This window comes from Cupressus sempervirens, chromosome 4 (assembly GCF_028749045.1).
Source record: "Cupressus sempervirens isolate cs-2001-9-10 chromosome 4, ASM2874904v1, whole genome shotgun sequence".
Lineage (NCBI taxonomy): Eukaryota > Viridiplantae > Streptophyta > Pinopsida > Cupressales > Cupressaceae > Cupressus > Cupressus sempervirens.
Window position 1 is genome coordinate 859,629,813 of NC_143121.1, and position 23,128 is coordinate 859,652,940.

General features: G+C 35.2%; 2 protein-coding genes across 2 annotated transcripts in view; one reads left to right on the forward strand and one right to left on the reverse strand.

The window, feature by feature from the left end:
• Positions 1-23,128, forward strand: part of LOC149564133 (isoleucine--tRNA ligase, cytoplasmic-like) — a 108,933-nt gene that overhangs the window by 75,511 nt on the left and 10,294 nt on the right. Inside the window, exons 14-17 of the mRNA XM_089828297.1 lie at positions 5,055-5,118; positions 5,205-5,272; positions 6,577-6,699; positions 6,799-6,864. Of these exons, the coding sequence (XP_089684423.1) occupies positions 5,055-5,118; positions 5,205-5,272; positions 6,577-6,699; positions 6,799-6,864 (321 nt within the window). The remainder of the gene's footprint in view (positions 1-5,054; positions 5,119-5,204; positions 5,273-6,576; positions 6,700-6,798; positions 6,865-23,128) is intronic.
• LOC149564134 (uncharacterized) lies at positions 11,555-12,615 on the reverse strand. Its single transcript, XM_089824111.1, has 2 exons — positions 12,241-12,615; positions 11,555-12,122 (listed from the first exon to the last, which is right to left on the reverse strand). The coding sequence occupies exons 1-2, from the start codon at positions 12,584-12,586 to the stop codon at positions 11,809-11,811; spliced, it is 660 nt and encodes a 219-aa protein (XP_089680237.1). The 5' UTR covers positions 12,587-12,615; the 3' UTR covers positions 11,555-11,808.

The following is a 23,128-nucleotide window of genomic DNA, read 5'->3' on the forward strand; positions in this document are numbered from 1 at the left end:
CATGTGGTATAAGTGACATATCATACCAACATGACAACAAATAGAATACTTTGTAGTTTGTGCTGTGCCACTAGTAGAGGAAGACTTTGTCAACTGCTACCCATTCATCTCAACTAGGATCAGCTATGAAAAGCCTCAAGAATCTCACTATTTGGTTAATGTCTAGTTTGTGCAAACCTTAGCATAGACACAACTACCGATGACACTAGTGTAAGAAACATATGACATGTTCTCCACCTCACTAATGTTGATAGACATTACTAATGCAGGAGCATCTAGGGTGTAAGAGCAATCTTGCATCATTCATCCAAAAAATGAAAGAGAGGTAGAAGAGAAAAGAAGAAAAAATAAAAGATGAAAATAATGAGAGAAGGAAAAAAAGAGAACAGTAAAAAGGAGAAAAAAGGGAGGATCAAAGAAAATTTAGAAAATAAAAGAAAATTAATAAAAAAGAGGGAGAGAGAACAAATAATTTAATTAAATAAAATAGATAACAAAAAAAAAAAAAATCATTTACACATGGAGCTTACTTAGGCTTAGTTGGCAAGAGTTTGTTATCATAAAGTTACTTTTTGTAACTTATTCTGTGGTAAAGTGCATAGGATAATATTAGATGACATTTTAGAAGATTGAAGAAAGTTCCATTTTAATAATTTGCATTAAGTATTTATTAAATTACCTTATGCATTTAATATTTATAGCAGGGCAGTTATATATACTCTTTCCAAACTTTTTCCCACATTGGTTGTGTTTGTAATCTCTTGGGTGGTAAGTACCTATATAAGCAGGACATATGAACATTTGTAATGAACCCTCTCTTCAAGAAGTTAAAGTAATGATCTCATCTTGTAGAGGCTGTAAGAATTTCATCGTTTAGAGGTTCTAATGATTTGTTCTTGAAAGAGGTTTTAGTGATCTCATTTTGTAAGAAGTTGTAAGGATCTCACCCTTAAACATTTCTAAGCATATTAGTCATCTTCAAGTATTATTAATCCATCCTTTGTGGAGCATTTTTAATATTTATTGTTTCTTGTCTCTATGTTATTTTGTATTTGGTTATGAGTTTTTAAGGGTGACATGGCCCTTCATCAAGTGGTATCAAAGGATATGTTGAGTATTTAAGGGGAGTACCCTTCATGAATTGTATTAGAGGATTTGTTGAGTGTGTGAGAGGATTACCTTTTAACAAGTGGAATCTAGGCATGTGTTGAGTGTATAAGGGCAGTGCCCTTCATCAATTATCCAATTAATAACTTAACACAAATTAAAATAGGAATGTACTTAGGTCTACAATTTGTCATGCTAAAACATTGTAATGAAGAGATCACAAGTTGCTTTGGCCTAACCAAAGCTTTATATCTGTTCTATCTATTTTGTTTTCAATAACTGAGATGAGCTTTGCCCCTCAAGTTCTTCATGCCAAAGTGTGTTCAAAGTTGCGATTTAAGGTCTCTAATTTCTTTCTTATTTTTGCCAAAGAACTAAAAATTGACATACAAAGTGCCAACAAGGAATTGATCACTATCTTGCTTGTAATGAAAAAAAGTTGTTACCACAACTTTATAGTCTCAATACAAAAGAATCAAATATTTGGAACTCCATTAAGTGATTGTTTTAGATCATAAAAAAGTTAAGTGCTATGTTTGTGTAATGTGGTTTTGTTTCTCCAACTTAGAATGCTAGAAAGTAGCTTTCATATCCATTTTCTCTATCGCAATTACAATTCTACTGCAATAGATAATAAGAACCTAATAGATGCTTAAGTTTTGGAAACGGAGAAAAAATTGTAAGAAAAGATTACACCTTCAGCTTGGGAATATCCTTTTGCAACCAATTCTGCCTTGCACTTTTCAATATTGCCTTTTGAATCAAACTTCTTCTTGAAGACCCATTTGCTATGATTGCCTTCTAATTAAACTTTTTTGAAGACCCATTTCAGACAAGCACACTACTTTGCATATGGCAATTGAACAAAGTCTTAAAATGTCCTAAATCTCATTCTTTCTCAATGTCCTACATAGCCAATATGTGGGACTCATCGCTATCCATTGCCAATGCTTCTTTCATAGTTTGAGGTTCATTGTTGTTAAGAATTAAAGAAAAAAATACAAGGTTGGCTCTATTGTTCCACTTGCGTTTTTTTTCCCAGTGGACCTTCTCACAAGCTATGTTCTAATTCTTCCAAAAACTTTGAGCTCTCTTCATCAAGTCTAATTAGAACTTCTAATTCAGCCTCAAATTGTAATTGATTCTAGACTTCCACTTGTCTCTCAACTATAAGCGAAGGTCAGATCTCCTTGAAGATCACATTTTATTGTATAGAAACTTTCTTGTCTTGGAATTTTCAGCCTAGCCCATTATTAGGTGAGCCCATAAATGGTGGACCTCATCTTTGGCATTAATGCAACAATTGTGATCTTCTCTTGGCATGAATGCCCAACAACCTAGTGAGCATGGTAGTCTAGCTAGGGCATGAGGGTTGGCGAGCACACCAGCCTAGTGAGTACATGGAACATAGGCATGAACTCCTACGAATCTTTTGGCATGAGTGCTAGAAACAACATCAACGTTAAGGCTCAAACTCACAAGCACATTGGATCAATAAAGGCACAAGCATGTGATCACAATTGCCCACCAACCTTGGTGGTCACAACACCACCACCAATACTTAACCATCACATATTGGGATGATCCCAATGTAAGCTTTGTTCCTAAGAAAATAAACCCAAGATTTCTAGGGAAGATCATTAATAAACGACACATGATACATGCATTTTGATATAGAAGGAACATCTATAGGACTAAATACATGAGAGTGAATAAGAGATATATTGCAATATTTGACAATATTTCTTTCCATATAAATATTGCAAGGGTCATGACACTGAACTTGAGTTATATTCTTGCTAGGTAGGATCAACTACAATACCTCCTTGTCAATATCGAATGTTGGTTTTGCTTGTCTCATCCTGTAAACTGAATCTTGATTACCTTCTCATCCACTCTCCCATCATTTTGATAGATCACATCTTACCTTCGCTAGTTAAACCAGGTTTCGTAGGGTTAAATTGGCCTTGGACATAGGTTTCTAGGAGTTCAAAAGGACATTAAAAAAGGTTTGTACTTGCTGGGCCTATTACATTCACACTCCTTGAAGAGCCTTTAGGGGTTACCATATTTCTCTGAGTCCTAGCTCTACTTTCTTCTATTTGAACTCAATTGTTTCTCTATCACTACTCTTATTGTTGCTAATGTTTTTTTCTCAAAAAATAATTTTAAAGAGAGCTGCAAGTTGAGTTAAATGAAAATCTAAAATCGAAATGCCATACCCATGTAATATAAATAACTTACCTCTAATGTGCTAGATTTGATGCTTGAGCATTTCTTTGCATTGTCGTTCTCTTCTCTTCTCATTGTTACTCTTCTCTTGCTATTCTTCAAGGTCTTTTCTTTTTAGTTGTTTTGGGATGTGAATGTTTATTTGTTATTTAAATGGGTTGGGGACCTCTATTGGCCCATCTATCCTTTTTTTTTTCAAATTAAAAAATCTATTTTTAAAAAACTCAAGTTTTCTTATATTGTTGGGCTGTATGGGATGGCTAGTCGCCCCCGGGACTGTTGGGGGAGACTTGACCATCTTAAGGATGGTTAGTTGTCCCTCTATATACCCTGCACAAAAAGGGATGGTTTAGACCAGGCCCTATTTTTTAGGGAAGTGGATCGAGAGGGGATGTTTTTGGGTGTCCTCATGAACCTGAAACATTCCCTCTAGGTATGGGGTTATTAGGGAAAGGGACTTGTCCATGGGGAGTCTTGAGGGATTCAAATCAAAAAGCACAAGTAATTAAACATGCAACATGCAATGTATGTAGAGAAATATTTTTGTGGTAAAACTCTACAATCAAAGAAATAACTTGTGTATTTTATGTCAAAATATTCAACTTTCTCCTTTTAATTTGACAATATAACAATGCTTCAGCAGCAAAAGACTTGTGGAAGTACAAGTTTATGCATTTAAAAGAGAGATGAAATCATGAGCAGATTCATCAAAGTCAACTACCATAATACCATTGTAAAGAAAAAGTTCAATGCCCCTATGTAACATATATTCAATACTCTGTTTATAACACCACTCATACAAGCATCTTTGTTTATTACAATCAATGGCACACTTCCCCAGAAATGGGACTGTAGAATAGATAGCACTATATTTGAGGGTCCCATCCAACAATAAATAGATTCCCCACTCCCTCTCCTAGCGCCTTGGAGCAACCTACATGGGTATCCAAGTATTTGTTCTCTAGATGTTAAATATGCAATGTTAGACATAGAATTTAAGGTCAATATCACCTTATTTTAACAAAAAATAGCTATAATATGCTTTGGCAATACTTCCAACTCAATCATTCAATAAGTAGACAAGAACCAAACCACAAACCATCAACAGTTTCTTAAACATGCACCACAAATCATTGGCCAATCTAGATGCCTATATTCATGTACAAAACTCAATACTCAAATCAAACTAAGTTTGATAGTAATTTTGAAACAGCCACTACTAAACTTGGGTGCTTAAAACACGCTTATCCAGTGTTCATGTTGCTAGGGGTTTTTCAAGTGTACCCATCTTGGGGACATTTTTGGGATGCTGGATGGCCTGGGTTTGTCCCATAGCCATCCTTAATGTTTAATTTTCACCCTAGTTGTTTTTGAGGAATGGGGATAGATAGGAAACGATCATCAGATGTTCTTGAGATAGCTAGGGATGCCTCAAATTTCCCTTTTTAGGGACAACTGACCATCCTCTGGTTGTGCACTAAATCTATTCATAAAATACCATCTTAATAAAAAAACATTTCAAACATTTTTTTAGGGTTCTTTTAGCTCTGTTTGGTAATGTAATTTTCTGTAATTCTGGGGTCAGTTTTGTCATTTGTAGACATTATTAATGTACATTTTATTTCTCTCTTACATAGTGATGGAATTTGTGTTATTTATGATTAGTTCTTAATTTTTTAAAAATGTCTTTCATGGCTTCTTTCCTCAACTTTCAGGTTTTCCGGCAATTTAAACTGCCTAATGGTGTAGAGAAAGAGGATATGGATGCGGCTGGTGATGGTAATAAGAGATGATTCAATTGCTGATTGGCTTTATTTAAGTGTGATATACATGCAAGAGGGTTTGAGAATTTTCCCATGATACAGGTGATGTTTTGGTAGTCTTGGATTTGCGCCCTGATGAGACATTGTTTGAAGCAGGTGTTGCTCGTGAGGTATTTTGTGCTTTATTTACAAGATTTATTTATAAATCTCTTTTATACTCTAAAATCCATATGGATATATATTTTGATAATCAGTTGGATAGTTTTATATTTGTTAGTATGAAATGTCTTCTAGTGTAATGACTATAATACATGTATATTGCTGATTAGAATGATACAGCCTGGCCATAACCTAAATTGCATATTGTATTTATATTGAATGTTGGGTTTGGATTAATGGATTACTCAAATTCTTCTCTTTAATGAGTTTGCAACCGGACAGAGAGTTTTGACCTTCACTGTGATTATGCAATTTCTATCACTTCCAATGATGGACCGTCCCACTCATATGGCTTCCATTCAATCCTGTGGAATATTCTACAAGATCTAAAATGTAGTAGAGCCCAAACATTTTGATGAGAAGACACGTATTCTTAAAAATGTTTGAAACCTACGGAACACCATTGTCACTAGTTTATAAATAATTAATTATCTTCTTGATTGCTCCTTGAGTATGATATTTTATGTTTGAAATCTACGGAACACCATTGTCACTAGTTTATAAATAATTAATTTTCTTCTTGATTGCTCCTTGAGTATGATATTTTATCTCTTTTATTTGTAAATTGTTTCTATTCCACAAGGGACATTAAATTAAATAGCTTTTAACAATTTGCTATATATATTCTCATATTTACCTGGTTTAAATTGGTTCCCCTAAAATTAGGGATTCTTGATGATTTTAGCATTCGATTTTGAGGGTTTTCCAGGAAATATCAATTCACAATGTTGCATTTCACTTCTTGTAGTTAAGCAGTTAATGTGCGTTTTCTTAGAATTTATTGTGAAATTCTGGAGTTTATTAACAGTGATCAGAACTGAAAAATGGAAAATTTTAGTGGATATGTAAATAATTGTTTTTAATTTTAGTGGATATGTAAATCAGTTATTCTGCTGGAGGAATAATAGTTAATGAAATTTGTAAAGGTTGTATTTTTAAAACTCTTATATTTCAGTTTTTGAGATGACAATATATGATTTCTTGCATTATAAATGTGTATATACTAATGTAGATCGATATTTTAGTTAATAGTTAGCTGTTCATGCAATTCATATTTGGGTCGATGTATCTTTTCTGTTGACATGTTCATCAGTGAATTTTCTTACCAGTTGAGGGCTCCATTATAAGAGCCTATTATTGGTTTTTGATCATTTGATTGTAGGTGTACATTTTTTTCTTGCAATCTGTGTGATAATCTTTGTGCCTCTCAAATTAAAAAGTCTAGCTTAATAATTTATTTATTTGTTTCTGGCAGATTGTCAATCGCATTCAAAAGCTTCGAAAGAAAGCTGGTTTAGGACCAACTGATACTGTGGAAGTTTACTTTAAGCCATCTGAAGAGAACGAGACTGTATTGATGCAAGTGGTTGAGTCACAGGCATGTCTGATCTAGTGACTAGTTCTTATGATCTGTGCAACACTTTTTTGTACTGAAGTTGGTTTGCAAGAGCTGAAAATTCACAAATTTGTCTGGCAGGCTGACTACATTTGGGATGCTGTCGGTTCACCATTGCTTCCATCTCATCTTTGCCCAACATATGCGGTTAGTAAATTGTTTGCCTTGAAATTGTTACTCAGCTATCCTTTCCTTTACAAGCTAAAAGAATGGTATCATTACTTCAAATCTCATGATATATCACAAGTAATTGCAACATTCCACATTTTATTGAAGTTGCCCAAAATTGTCCAAAGATTTATATTGTAATATGGGCTCATTTCTACACTTCTTGTCAGAAAACTACAGAGGAAAGGTAGATTGATTTTTTTCAGTTTATTGTTATAGTTAATGCATTTTATTATTATTTTAAGCTGTACTTCGACTCAATATTTCTCGTTGGCTTACTCGGCCAGTTAATTGCTTCTTCATATTGCTTTTGCTGGTGTATCGAAAGTACAAAGGAAAAAACATTAAACCTTAATTAGTGAATTTAAGTCATAATTTTAGTGGCCTATATGTCATCCAATGCTTTGTTGTTTGCATTGTTTACTCTTGTAGGGAACGGCATAAATTACTTAGCAGAGCAAACAGAGATCATTTTCAGAACATAACAAAAAGTAATAGAGCATAATAATGCCAACACAATATAGTTTCAGGATGATTTGTCGTTTATTACCATATGCAATGTTTACAAAATCAGAACTGGTTTTTATTACACAAAATGTGTACCATAAATACTACCTTGCAGTTGGTTAAGAATGCTAACCACCAGCAATTGTGAACTACTACCCATTGGGAACAAATGGCTTTACATTGCCAACTTACCCATAATTAACTGACATTTATCTCTGAGCACAACAACACTGCCAACTATATGCACGATGTAAGATGTTAAGGAGCATTTTTTATTAAATTACGAGCTGAAAAATCACAACTAATATCTTGGAAAGTTTAAACATAAAAGTAAACGGATGATACTCTAATGTCCAATACACTCTCAATTTTTGGACTTCTTACTTATATGAGGGCTTGTATATTATGATTTACTTGATCATTCTTTTCTGGAAAATGTTATCTTGTTTTAGAGTTTTATTTTTTTCTTAACACGACATGTTATCAATGTGTTTATGTTTATTTTGTACACATTGTAAGTTTACTTCTTATAAACCTAAGTAGGGCACCCCATAGCCACCATAATGATCACTTTCCACTTGGATTTTTGTATCAAGGTGCTCTCTACTTTATAATGAGGGGAAAATTTATCCACCCTTCATATCATGTAGAGACCAGTAGTTTTTTTTTGATAGATAAATAGTCTAGGCCTTTTGATACATTGTAACGTACATAGATACATCTGGATAAACAACTTTTAGTCCTAAGTTACATTTTTGTGCCTTCCTTCTAGGTCATTCATCATCGTTCCCTTCTTCTGCCTTTGATCAGGATTTCTATATAATCTTAAGCACTACATCTTGCACTTATGTTAAGGGTAAAGCTCTGAAAAGTCACCAAACATGAATGCAGAAAGGGCATAGAAATGAAATGTGAAGTGATAAAAGCATTTTCTTCCACAAAAATAAATATACATCTAATAGAGTGTAGTAGTCATTGCTCAACTAAGAAAACATATCTTAAGCAGTATGATTATCAATTTGTTACACCTAAGGGTGTTTTGCCAGTTTAGTTACATAAAAATACAACAATAATAAACCTATGTTACTCTACTGACATAAAATATAGGGAAAGAGGCTCCATGTCATTTTGAATGTTCATTAAGTCCAAACTGGATGATTCCAAAAACTCCTATTTCACTAGAAAAAGGTTTGGTACATAGTTAAAGTCTAAGTCTAAATCTTATGATGGTATAAGTTAAATAAATCTTTTGATGGTCGATATTTTGCATATTTGGTCTATTTTTTGGTGGTCGAAGTGGTGTGTTTATAGTGTTCCACCGTCACGTCGCAATGAGCCTAAGATGCTCTTCATAAACTATATATGTTCAAAATCATAAACTATAAGATAGTGATATTCCTAATTGCCACTGAATAGAATCTTTAGATGCCTCAGATCCATAGTTTGCAAAAAAATTGTCAGTATCAATGTAAAATTTATTATCCTTTTTTTTTGATCCATATGCTGTTGGGGAAGGGCCCACTTCCTTTTATTGAATCATATCAAAATTCATGGAGCCTTGAATTTGCCACACAAGGAGCACTGACAAAAGAGAAGACAGCTAAAGGCAATACATGAAGAAGGACAAAGGCCTAAACAAAACTAAAGAGAAGAGAGATGGAGACTCAAGCCCATGATGAGATTTTGAAAATTGTAAAAAATCTTACTAAAGCTTAGCCAAAGGCCAATATTCTAAATGCTTTCCCTATTACACAATAAGAGAGCTTCCATTGTCCTTCGGGACTTCTAATCCACCACATCCCTTTATTACAAAGTTCTTTTTACTTTTGACTTAATTCCTTATTTGCTCTTTGTGGAGCCATAGTCAGGTTTAGTTTTGATGCTCACTGTTCCACAATTAAACATCTACTTGGGGGAGGGTGCCAACATAATATCATGACCAAAGAAATTAGATGTTACATCATCAAGATCCTCCATAAAGGGAAAGGTGCCTTCTAAATCAAAACCTTTGTTCTTTGTTTGAGGGAGAGTCTCAAATATGTTTTCTTCAAGAGTGATTATGGGGGAAGGCATGGAGTCTGAGGGTACCATAAGGTGGTGCCTAGAATTTGTTCGAGAATCCATTAACTTGCCATGATTGTGCCTTATGTTTAGAGACCTATGGTTCTCAGTGTTACCCGGGGACGCATCCTCGATACATTTTCAATTGTGCCCATCCTAAAAATGTCTTGGAGACTTTCATTTTGACTTCTAGAACAAATTAGATTTTGACTCAAATTAACACAAATTTGGCATATGAACCCAATTGATTCTTATATATTAAGGTTTTATTATGTATAAGTACATGCTTTATCTATGTTTTCATATAAATATTTTAAATTTCTTTATATATTTTAATTTTCTCTATTGTTATATAGCCGTCCCCATTTGTTGTTCCCCCTTGTCCCCAAAATCAACAAACCTGTTCCGGAGACTTAGTGGAACATAGGTGCTTCTTGATACATTTCTTGAGATAGATGATCTTTGAGAAGCACAAGTTTCAAATCCATGCTTCGTCTTGGTGTTTCAAAAGCATCTAAAGGAATGGTCATCATCATAGTTTCAAAGCTCGGCGAAATATCACCAAAATTGCGAAATATCACAAATCAATCCCTACAGTGATTATTTCACTGCATATACCGGCAACGGTATGTTAAATAAATGGCAGCAATTTTTTTAAGTAAATATCGCACAAAAATGACAAAAAAAGGGTCAAACACCGTTGACAACCTTTACCTCTGTAGTTTTATTGTTTTAAAATGTGGATGTGTCCGCAGTAGAAGTTGTCATTTGCAGTTTTAGGGTAATTTTTTTGTTTTGTCATGAAACGGGGGAATAATAGAAGTTTTAGACTATAGGCGATGGCGACCAGATGACATTCCCCAGTTGTCCAGCATATCGATTTGATATAAGATTCATTGATAAATATTAAAAAGTTTTAAACTATTTAAAACTTATTTTGTAAAAACTAAATACTAAAAAAAATTATTAAAATAAAATATAGTAAAATTAATTGACTGTAATACTGTATTATTGCTTTTTTCTCAATTTATATTTTATAATTTGTGTTACTGTTATCCATTAGTATTTAACAAATTAAATATAATTTAACTATTAAATATGAACTTACTGGAGTCTAGAAACTGTAATTAAATTTATTGTTTTATTGGAATTCATGTAACAGTATTTACTTTTAGTAAATTTAGTATTTACAATAATGTTATTTTATAATTTATATATAACATTATTAACTTTAAGTGTACTTTAAAAAGATTTATAATTTAGTATTTGAATTTTAAATTGATAATGTATGCTTTCTAACTATACATCGTCTATTTTTTATTAGGTTCTCTAAGTCTACAAGATGACTGGTTGTGGTAGAGTTAAAGGACCCTTTACTGAAACTTGAACTTAATATGTATTCAGATGTTGTACTTGAACTTTGAATGATATATGGTGGATATCTCAAATTGTTATATATTCTACAAATTTGGTGTGTATGTATCAGTGTAACGAGACTCGGACTCGGCAAGGGTAACTTGACTCGTGACCCGGCTCTGACTCGTGACCCGGCTCGGTGGTGACTCGACGGTGACTCGGCAAAGTGAAAAAACCTCGAAATTTTGAGATTTTTTAGGATTTAAAGAACATTCCATGCACCCATTATTGAATAAAGCATAAAGACACAATAACATCATTAAATAGAAGATAATTTGATCATAAATTATAATGCACATGCCACATACTTAAAGTTAAAAACTTAAAACTTAAAAGTCAAACATCGATTACATATGTACAATGCTACAAACTACAAAGTTACAAACTTACAAAGGTAAAAGTAAATACTATATTACTAGTAATTAAAGTCAAACTAAGATAAATCCATGCAAACCATCAAAATGTATATGTACTATCATTTATGCATTATGAAATCCAACACATCAAGATTCAATAGTCATCATCAAATTCAAATGTTCCAAATGCTGATCATATATTTAGTTACTGTTAAACTGTTAAACAAAAAGTTAAAACAAGACTATAAGTCTACAGCTATGGCTCCTAGTCGGAGTCCTCATCATCATCCTCATCCTCATCATCATCCTCATCATCATCGTCATCCTCATTCTCATCCCCAACCTCAACCTCAAGCTCAGTATAATCTACAAAATGCCTCTTAGTAAGGCGTCTAAGGTAGGTCCTGGATGTCTCAATAGCCATAGCATCAGCTCGTGAGGTGCCTCTAGGATCAACTGTACTCTCTGCCTCTGGCTCTGCCAATCTCTGTGAGCTGCCACTAGGAACAACTGGAGCTCTCTGGTCCTCTGCTGCCATAGCCACAGCCTCAGCCTGGCCCTCTCTATTTGCCTGGTCAAGCCACTATAGGTCCTCATCATCAAAGACAGGATCAGTAGCCTCAGTGATCCAATCAGACTCTGGATCAACCTCCTCTAGAGTAATCGGAGAGGTGTCACTATCCAAAATCTCCCTGATCCTAATGCGCAGGTTGTAGTGCACAGAGACTAGACTATTCATTTTCTGCACAGACAACCTGTTACGCCTCTTCGAGTGGATGTGCTCGAACATGCTCCAGTTGCGCTCACATCCAGAAGCGCTACTTGGCTGGCTCAAAATGCGGATGGCGATTTGCTGAAGGTTTTTGGTTGAAGGCCCAAACATTTGCCACCATCTATCTGAATTTTGAAAAAAGAAAAACAAAAGAATATTAGTCTCATTTCAAAATTTGAGCTATAAGTTTAAAGCTAGAAATTTATAAACTAGATTGTATAAGGCTTAGGCTGCAATCTTTACCTGGCTGCAATTTTGTACGACCTTCTTTGCAAATTTGACTTGAAAAAATGGGCCCTGATGCATTATTATAGGCATCCATCTCAAGCAATATATCTGTGGGATTAGGAGACATCTTCGATACCACTGTGTATAGGCCACTAAGAACCTCCTCATCTGCCTTGAAATCATCAAGGAAACGGTATGCCGGATTGAGGTAATAGGCTGCTGCGTGGATGGGCTTATGAAGCTGATTTTGCCATCTCCTATCAATTATGTCCCAAATAGGGCCATAGTTTTCCTCAACTCCTACATATTTGGCCTTAATAGTCTCCTTGACCCTATCCATGCCCTCATAAATGTAGCCCATAAAGGGCTTCTCGCCATCAGCAACTCATAGGAGGGCTACAAGGGGCTCGGTAATCTACAAAACAATTAAACAAAAAAACAATTTAGCGAATGATGAAACTTTGCAAAGTTGCACAATGAATATAAATCAAAAATATGTATGAGACAAATTAATTTATAAAATTTTAAGACTTAAGCTTTTAAAATTTAAAATTTAAATTTTAAATTACCTCCACAATCTTCGAACATGGCTCCCAAAAATCATCATCATCATAAATGCATTTTGTTGCATCTATCCCTACAGGGCTGCTCGCAGAGGAGGAACTCCATTCTGGACCAACAAACATGCACCTCAACTCTAACCTTGAACTCAGCAAGGATTTTAGTGTGATAAAGTTAGAGGCAAATCTTGTGATACCAGGATGAGCCAACTCCTTTCCCTTCGTGTATTTCCTCATAGCGCTGAGGACCAAGGCATGATTATAGATCAACTTACAAAGATTTTTGGCCTTGGTAACACATGATTTCACCCATACAAGCTTGCCAATATCCTCTAACATGAGGTCGATGCAATGGGCCACACATGGAGTCCAAAAGATTTTTGGGTGTCTCTCCATCAATAGTTTTCCTGCAACAATTTTAAATTAGTTAGTAAACAATGAAAATTTTTGATGTATTAAAAAACTTTTAATTTTCAAAATTTAATGAAAAACTAAAACAAATTTTTTAGAAGTAGAACTTAGAAAGTTAGAAGTTCAAATTTTACCTGCAGCAACATAATTAGCTGCATTATCTGTCACCACTTGGACAACATTGTCTTCCCCCACCTCCCTTATGACCTCCTCAATAGTCTCACATAAGAATTTTGCATTTTTCACACATGAGGAAGCATCTATGGATCTCAAAAACATGGTGGATCCTGAAAGTGAAAATTAAACAAAATAATTATCATTCAAGAATCAAGAATCAATACTCAATAAAACAAAATTTTCGTTATTTAATAATAGTATACATTAAATTTTAGACTTCAAGAAGTAGAGCATGATGAATTACCTCCGCTAGAAACAAGAAAATTTAGGAGGGTTCTAGACCTCCTATCTGTCTATCCATCTGTCATGATGGTACACCCTTTTTGGCTCCAAATCTTTTTGTGGTCCTCCAACTCAAGTTTCATCTCCTCAACCATATCTAGCAAGAGGGGGCCACTCAACTCATCTTCAGTGGGGGCTTTGAACCCCGCACCACAGATGGAAACTGCATCAATCATCCCTTGCCAATAAGGAGTCCTATTACATTTATAAAAACATTTTAATTAGCATATTTCAAATTTTCAACATCAAGTTAAAAGTATAAAATTGAATATAAATTTTAAAACTTAAAACTTAAAACAATCAAATATAAATGAAGTTGAAAACTTGAAGTACCTGGCTGCTATAAATGGAATGTCGCAAAAAAATCAAAACTTGCAAATTGCTCTTACTCCAGCTTCATGTATCTCCCTATTCCAGCCCATGCTCTCAAGTGAGGGTTGCGTACCAGGAGTAGTACGCGGTACAAAAAAGTTGTCCAACTTACTAGATTTTCTGACTCTAGGACGAAGAAGAGCAACACTACTAGAAGGGGCAGCAGCAGTAGCATCACTAGAAGTGCAAGGAATAGATGTAGAAGAAGCACGAGCAACAGAAGCACTAGGACGATAGGGGGGACGGGAAGAACCTTCTCCAACACAGCCTACTGACTCAGAAACATTTGTAGATGAGCGTGGAAGGGAACTAGAACCAATCAAAGCTAACTCTTCTAATTTTTTTTTTTTTAATTCTTTTTCTTGTTCATATTTTTTCAAGGCTACATAACAAAAACGTTGAGCCTCAACAGATGCAACTCCACAAGGTTCAATATCATGACCACGTAAGCCAGCAATATGGTATTTTAATCTATTTATCCCCCCACTATTAATGGCTTTGCAAAATAGGCATTTTGTTTGAGTTCTCTTTCTACCCGAAAAATCTATGGTGAACTTCCAACACTCATCTTTTTTGTTACCTTTAGAGAGCTTGGGTTTTTTACCTCCAGAAGCCATTATGACTTAATTAAGGAACAATGTAAAGGTTGCTGCAATAAGACATTTTAGACCAAATATTACCATTTCAGCATTGCATTTTATGAAGATCTAAAGTAAAAAAAAAACTCATAAACAAACAAAAAAAATTCATGCAAAAAACCCATAAGCATAGACAAAAAAATCATCAAAATCTAAACAATCAAGTCTTACCTCTTTCAAATGCTTTGGGAAGTGTTGAGAAGAGCTCCTATAAACTCCTTGATGATCTAAATGCAAGCTCCAATGTCACAAATGCAAGCTTTTCTCCTCCTTTCAGCTGGTTGCAAAACAAGAAACCTCTATTTCTCTTCTACCTCTCTCTCTCTTTCTTCTTTTCACTATAGATTGTTATGGGAGCCCTTTTAGGGTTATATGAGTGAGATATGTAAAAAAAAAACATAAAAAAAAATGCAAAAAAAAATATTTTTATGGCCCGGTTTCTTGCCCGTCGCGGCCGAGTCAAGAAGGCCGGGTCACACGAGTCACCGAGTGACTTGCCGCTCGCGAGTCACGAGGCGAGGTCAGCACGGCTCGCTGACTCGCTTGACTCACGTGACTCGCAGCGAGTCACGTTACACTGGTATGTATGCATTTTAAAGAATATTTTAAGAAATTTCGTATTTTCAAATGTTCGATAAAAGTGTCGATATATTGCTGAATTTTTTATCAAGTTTTTGCCGATTCCAAATTTTTCAAAAATTTTGGGCCAGTCGAGATATTGCTGATATCGAGTTTTTAAACTATGGTCTTCATAGTTTAAAAATGGTGTTAAGTTGAGGAAAGATCAACCCAAAGCTCCCAAGAATCCCTTGCATGGAAACACTTGTCATAAAAAGAGAGGAGCAAAGCTATGGAGGCTCGAATTCAAAGATCCATGAAAGAGGATACATCCTTGATGTGCAAAACATAAATTGCTATTCAATCAAAAAGTGTTTATTACAAAGAGAGATCAATCCTTATAAAGAAGATCAAAACCCTAGTAGGAAACTACCCTAGGTTGCATGATAATAATTAATAAAAGAATTAATTATTATATGCTTAAAGTTTAGCTTAAGTAAAATAAAGTTAATAAGAAAACACCTTATTACTCTAACACCTCCCTTAAAAACTTAGGGGGTAGCTAAAAACCTAGAAACTACTACTAAAAGTAAATTTGGGTCTCAAGGCCTAATGAGGTACCCAAGCACAACCAAAGCTCTGTAAAGACGAGAAATAAAGAAAACCAAATGGGAAAAACGGTACTCCAAGAAGAGATGGAAATAATGCTGAAAGAACTAGTGAAGGACTGTAGAAGCCTCCAAACTGGAGAATGCACCAGAAGATAGGAATAAAAGGATGATCATGAAGAACACCACCGAAGCATGAAGAAGCTGCAAATCTCTCTCGAAATTTACTTCCTGATCTGAAGAACCTCCACTAAAGTAGAACCTCACTAGGTAGAGAAGAGTGTACTCTGCATGAGTGCCCTCAGACGACACTACTCGAATCAGGAGGCACACAAAGGAAAAAAACTAAACTCAAAGATACAGATTAGATGAAACACTAAAGCTTGAAGAGTTGCGCAATCAAACATGGAAGGCTGCATCCAAAGTAGGAATGAAAAGAATAGTGTCTATATGGTAAATGATCCATCTCATCAAAATGCAGAAGTACTCAGCCACTGCATCCGCCTCCTTCATAGAAAGAATACTAAATACATAGCTCAATCCATTGAACTAAGGAAGCATAAGAACCAATAAGAGAACACACCCCAGTGCAGACAAGGGTGAGGTGACAGGCGACTGGAAAAGTAGGCCAATAGAACAGCATGTCAACGAACCACAATCAAGATGCACAGAAAAATACATAATAGTTTACCAAGGTGATCAATCTCATACTCGTCATGAGGCTAATGCCACAAAAGGGAAATTTGTTGGGTCCAGTAGATGGCAAACAAAGGCAAAACATCAACCCCACATGACACTTAATCAAAGTAGTGCATGTACATTAAGGCACAAGATATGGTTAATGCTAAGAATACATTAATTTGTATGAGTGTCCTCAGACGACACTAATCGAATTAGAAGGCAAAACAAGGCAAAACAACTAAAACAAAAATACAAATGGAATATGACACTTTATCTTAGTACATTTGCAAAAATGCATAGAATAAATGTCTGCAAAGCCCAGAAGAGATGTTAGGTTGATACATTAGATAGTACAACCCAAGACAAATCATGTGATGCAACAAAAATGATCCTTGAACCTAAAACAACCAAGATATATACTAGAATGCAAAAAAAAGCAAAAAACTAAATGGGATGTACTTGGAGCGAAATTTGGAGAAACAACTAGCATCACTAAAAAGAGCACAGAAAGACCTTTCCAACATTATAAAGAACTCCCAAAAAAAGCTAAACATGCTGGAAAAAGACCAGTTGACAGAGAAAAAAATTTCGGGCCCAAAATAATACCTGTGTCTGAAAAGTCATCATCGGTCAGAAAATTGTAGGCCGATGGTTGGCAAAATAATGCAGTGGTCGTGCATGGTTGTCATGTTGAGAAAGAGCATAGACCATACCCCAAAATCGCCATTAATTGTGACAAAAGCCTAAATCATAGTCAAAGGCAAAAAAATCGCCCATAAAAGGGCCAAACCTACCATGTGTGCAAAAAATGTGTGGGGTCTAGCAATCAGACCAATCCCATGCATTGGTCGAGGCATCAATTTTGTCCCATCAAAAAGAGACCACCTAAAAGAAGTGCATGAAGAAGTGTGCATAGATTAGACCTAGAAAAGTGGGGTATGCGAGTAACTAGAGGCATGTGCTCGGGAGGTGGGTTCGTGCGTTGAGAAGCATGAGGAGTCATTGCTTCCAAAGAGTAGGCACATTCTCCAAAGCCTGCTGACTATCAAGAAAGTGCCCTTGCAGGCTTTGAATGCGCTGATGTAGACTAGTACAGTTTGTTTCTTAGTTTGTACCTTGAACCATGCACAAACACAAACAAGCCGTAGGTACAATTGGCGGCTGACAAGTGTCACATTAGAAAAAATTGCCAGTGAGACTAGTAGCATTTGGAGACTAGTGCTGTGAAAGGAGACATCAACCATCAAATGGAGAGCCTACAAGTACGGTAGTGTGCGAACGAGGGAGTGTGGGGCCCAATGTCATAAAATGGAAATGGGGTTTTTTGGGTGCTCTGAGCTCAACAATGATGTTTGTCTGGTTCAAAGTGACGCAAAATGATGGCCCCACCAGATCCAATACAAAATCCTCTACAGAAACCAAGTCAAAAAACTCTCATGAAGAGATCAGGGGCATGGAGCTTTGATATCGTGTTGAAGTTGAAGAAAGCTCAACCAACAACTCCCAAGAATCCCTTGCATGCAAACATTTGTCACATAAAGAGAGGAGGAAAGTTATGGAGCCTCGAATTCAGAGGTCCATGAAAGAGAAGACATCCTTGATGTGCAAAACATAAATCACTATTCAATCAAAAAGTGTTTATTACAAAGAGAAATCAATCCTTATAAAAGAGATAAAAACCCTAATAGAAAAATAACCTAGGTTGCATGATTATAATTGATAAAAGAATTAATTATTATATGCCTAAAGTTTAGCTTAAATAAAATAGAGTTAATAAGATAACACCTTATTACTCTAACAAATGGCAATCAAGTGCCAAAAGATGATTGAATCTGAGTGGAGTCGGGGACAGGTTTGGAAACATCTACAAAGGCACCAACAATAGTGTACCTATGCAAAGAAATTTCCTCATTTGAAGTGAGCTTGATGAAGGTCCCCACTTGGTTGATCAAATTACCAATGAGTTTTGGACCCCACATTACTAGAGGAAGATTCTAAAGCTTGATCTAAATACGGATTTCATATGTTTTGGTTTCAGTTGGATAAAAAAATGGAGTCCAAAGGGTGTGAACATGCCCAAATTTAGAGATCCATGACTGAGAAGACATCCTTGATGTGCAAAACAGAAATCACTATTCAATCAAAAAGTGTTTATTACAAAGAGAGATCAATCCTTATAAAAGAGATCAAAACCCTAATAGGAAAATAACCTAGGTTGCATGATAATAATTGATAAAAGAATTAATTATTATATGTCTAAAGTTTAGCTTAAATAAAATAGAGTTAATAAGAAAACACCTTATTACTTTAACAAATGTCAATCAAGTGCCAAAAGATCATTAAATCTGAATGGGGTCAAGGATAGGTTTGGAAATGTCTACAAAGGCACCAACAATAGTGTACCTATGCGAAGAAATTACCTCATTTGAAATGAGCTTGATGAAGGTCCCCACCTGGTTGATCAAATTATTAATGAATTTTGGACCCCACATTACTAGAGGAAGATTCTAAAGCTTGATCCAAATGAGGAAGTGACGACTTCCAAATGATTATCACTTGTATTTGTAGAAGTTATTGGAGGGTGAGGATCTTACAATAACTTAAGTCATGATATGCATTTTATATACAATGAAATTGTGGAGTTGTCTAGTTTTTCCCCAAGTTTTAAAAATTGTCGAGCCTACCTTCAAGTCCTAGTCTTCTAACTATGATTGTAGCATTTAAGGAACATTAGCAAATAAAGCGGAATCATTTCCTGTGTCCAAGATGTAGGTTTGTATTATATGTATAAAACCTTTCTTGAGTCCTTGTAATTAAACCGCTTGTGATCATATGGACCATATTTACATGGCACATGCAGCATGCCTCAAAATAGACACCCTTGTGCACTATACTTTCATCTAAACCCAAATATTTATTTTCAATGTTCTATATTCTATCATAGGAGACATAGGACAAGTTTGAAAAGGTATAATAAACTGTAAACATTGAATTATATATGAAAATGAGGTTATTCCCTGTTGTCTACTATTTTGTTATAACAAAACTGGTCAACCCTACACAATTGTTCATGAATTCGTCATTTAAATTCTCTAAGATGAGCACTTTTGTGATGTTTTCTGGCGACAATCAATTTTACCTTGAAAAAGCCTTAGTTTATCATCTTACAAATTTTGTCAAGTCTTCTTTGTATGTCTTTACAAAATTGAGTTTTCTTTTTTGAGTGCAAGTATTTGATTTTTGGAAATCTTAAGTCATTTGATTTTTCTTGTTTAGATTGTTTTTGTTTTTGTTTTCATCCTAGGTCTTGTTTTTTGAATAATCACTCATTTTGAGCTACCACAAGCTTAATTATAGATGCTATATTCCAAGGGAAAATAAAGAATAAAGCTACTTACAAGTGAGGTTTTAAAGTCCGATCGCAAGTCATCATTCTTTATTGCAAACTTGAGATATGAAATCAAAAGTCTAAAAGTTAGGTTGGGTTGTTAATGTTTGGTAGCTTCAATTGGATAAACTCACGAGACTAAATGTTTGGTAGCTTATATATATTTGTGTGTAGTTAAATAATAAATTGTTATATTAATTAACATGAATAGACATGTCCAGGGGACATGTCTCTACATATCTCATCCTCAATATAAAGGGAGAGAGAGAGAGAGAGTTGCCCTTGGAACCCACATACCAAAACATGGCAGTGCAACATGGTATCAGAGCCAATGTGCAAATGTAAGAAAACAAGAGATAATAGTGTGGGTTCCATATTAGGAGGTCGATAATCACTTATCTCAATCATCAAATTTGCATAAGAGGGATTGAGAGTAAGTAGTGCTTTGTACTTGTCCTTCTCAGGCGTCGCACTTGCAAATAATTCCAATGAAGAAATTGATGGTGACGATAATACTCATCAAGCTTGTGCAAATTCTCTTTTTGAGAAGCTGAGGTTGAGGCCACTCAAATATTTTCAACTTCAGAATGCTAAGTCCAAAAGGAAGAACAAAACAAATGGTGCTTCTATAAAGGAAAGCAAAAAGGCTCCCACTCCCTCAGTTTCATCCTTTCGGAAGAGGGGGCTTTTAGAGGAGATAATGAGTGTTGAGAAATTGAATATATTAGTTCCCACATAGAAGTGCAGTGCCTGGGAATATCCACAATACTAAAAGGACATAGCATCATTTTGGGCTCCTACACTTGGGAAGACTCGCGCCTATATGCCACCTCTTGTTCAGATATATAATCTTCACGAAATAGAGGAATTCTTTAGATGAATGATGGTGAAAGATTCGTATTGGAATAAATTCCCTAAGATATCTATTTCAAGGAAAAGTAAAAGACAACAAGTTTTAAGGTATGCCGTAGTCTAAAAATTAAAATAAAATGAGGTTAGTCTTTGGGAATTCTCCACGGCATTGCAAAGGAAGTAGATCTTGAAGTGAAAGAAATCTAATATAAATACGATTTGTATTACCCATCGATGGGAAAAGAATTGGAAAACAAATGTATCAAACAAACATATTAAAAGGAGTGGTAAAATTGCATTGATCTTAGACAAAACACAGGGATGAAGAGTAATTGCACATGTGGCATTTACATCGTACCCATACAACCCCAAAGTATTATACATGAATAAAGTTAAATGGAAGGCCAATTGGAAAGGACGAAAGGAACAATATTGGAAAATAGGTGAAACCAAGATAGGTTGCAAGGAACCAATATCCCTTGAACAACAAAATAAAGCAAGACATAGCTGCCACCATGGAAAATCGTCCAAGAAACAAGATGGGTTGAATGTTTAGTGTCGGCACATAATTGCAATCATAAGAAAAATTAAAGATAAGAAATCACAAGAATTAATATAAGAAACAGGTCATCATCTCATCATTATGATAAGTTATTGTTTATAATCAAATCAAGCATTGGAAGGTGCAATCCATGTAAACATGTAAGGTACGAAGCTGGAACCCATACAATATAATTAAAATACGTTAGAGTGTGTTTTGTATATTAAGTACTCTACAATTGGAATATCTTGTAGGGTAAGAACATTACTTTGCACTTATTAAATACTATGTAATTAGTATATATTCTATATATTAGGTGATATGTAATTACAATAGTATAGAAGGGACGGAGAAGAGGATCAACTATATGCAACTTGGCGTAGGATATCGTCCCTTGGCACTGAAGCAAAGGCGTGGAGGCTTTGGGTGTAATCCCCAAATAACCTTGTTTGTGGATCTGCACCATTGTCTCGCTTATGTCCTTCGTTTAGTTGATTTATTTCTTCTTTTGTGAGTATGACTCTTTTGCTCGTGTGCCCCTCTTTTGTTCTTTTTTCCCCTAGTTTTGTGTGTTTTTTCCCGCTTGCTCGTGTACATTTTTTTCTTGCCTTGCCATTGGATTCTAGCTTGTTTAGATAGGTTGTATTTATGTGTTTTTGAGTAGATGGCATCGGACAATCCTAGAGGTATAAGGGATAGTACATGTGATGAGACACTCATGATTAATACAGAGAAAAATGCCATTAATAACACTATTACTAAGGATTCAGTTATTCAAAATGAACAAATTTCAGGACTAAGTTAGCATTCAAATTAGTTTTTGTAGAGTGCTTCAAAAAGGATTCTTTGTTATTTTCATTAAAAATCATGCTATGCAGGATTTTTTTTGTAAAAGATCATTTTGGAATGTTGTCAAGACTACTTTTAGGGCTTTTTCTTGGTCTTTGGATGGTAAGTTTGAGCAGGTTTTGGCCAGATCCCCGCCCCACTTGCTAGAAATCATCAATCTCCAACTAGAGTTTTCGCCATTCCTTCCTCACATGCTGAAGAAATTAGGGTTTGTCCTCACCTCATTGCCTCACCTCAATGCCAAGGTCCTCATTGTCCTTTCCCTTGAAGTTGATGTTCCCAAGAAAGTGGCTTTGAATCTTGGAAATCAAAATACCTATTTCTTTTGCAATAAAAATGGTCATAGTAAGAACAACTATCCCAACCTTAATTCTGCTCTTGGTGTTCCAGAACCCCCTCTTTATAGTCTGTTGTTGCTAACCCTCCTCAGGAGCCTTCTTGTTCTGTCGAGCCTTCGAAGGTTCGCCCCTCTAGTAGTTTTGGCCCTGATATTCCTACCAACATAAAAAGAAGTATAATATCATGTAGTTTGGGGACATACATAAAAGATATATTTATGAGACATATATGCAAATTTAGAAGAAATGAATGCAAGTTATAGAAATGATGTGCAGACTTGAAGTAGAGATTTGATTGTCCATCATCAATTGAGCAAGCAACATTGTCAAGGTGGAAAAACGTTTGTTCGTAGTCGATTGGTGCTCACAAAGACAAGTAGCGGGGGTTGGTGCTTCCAGTAGGTTGGATCCTGCGAAGTGTGAGAGTCCGAGCTTCTAGTGCGTCAGCACTCATAAACATAGAGGCCGTAGCCTCTAGTATGTGGGAGCCTACAAACCAATTTGTAAAAGATCAATTTATGTAAGAAAACATTTATTTGATGTGGTTTTCTCCTGTATTGGGTTTCCACGTAAAACATTGTGTTATTGTGTCCATGTGTATAATTGTTTATTACAGTATTTGAAGTTACTGTTTGGATTAAAGTTTTT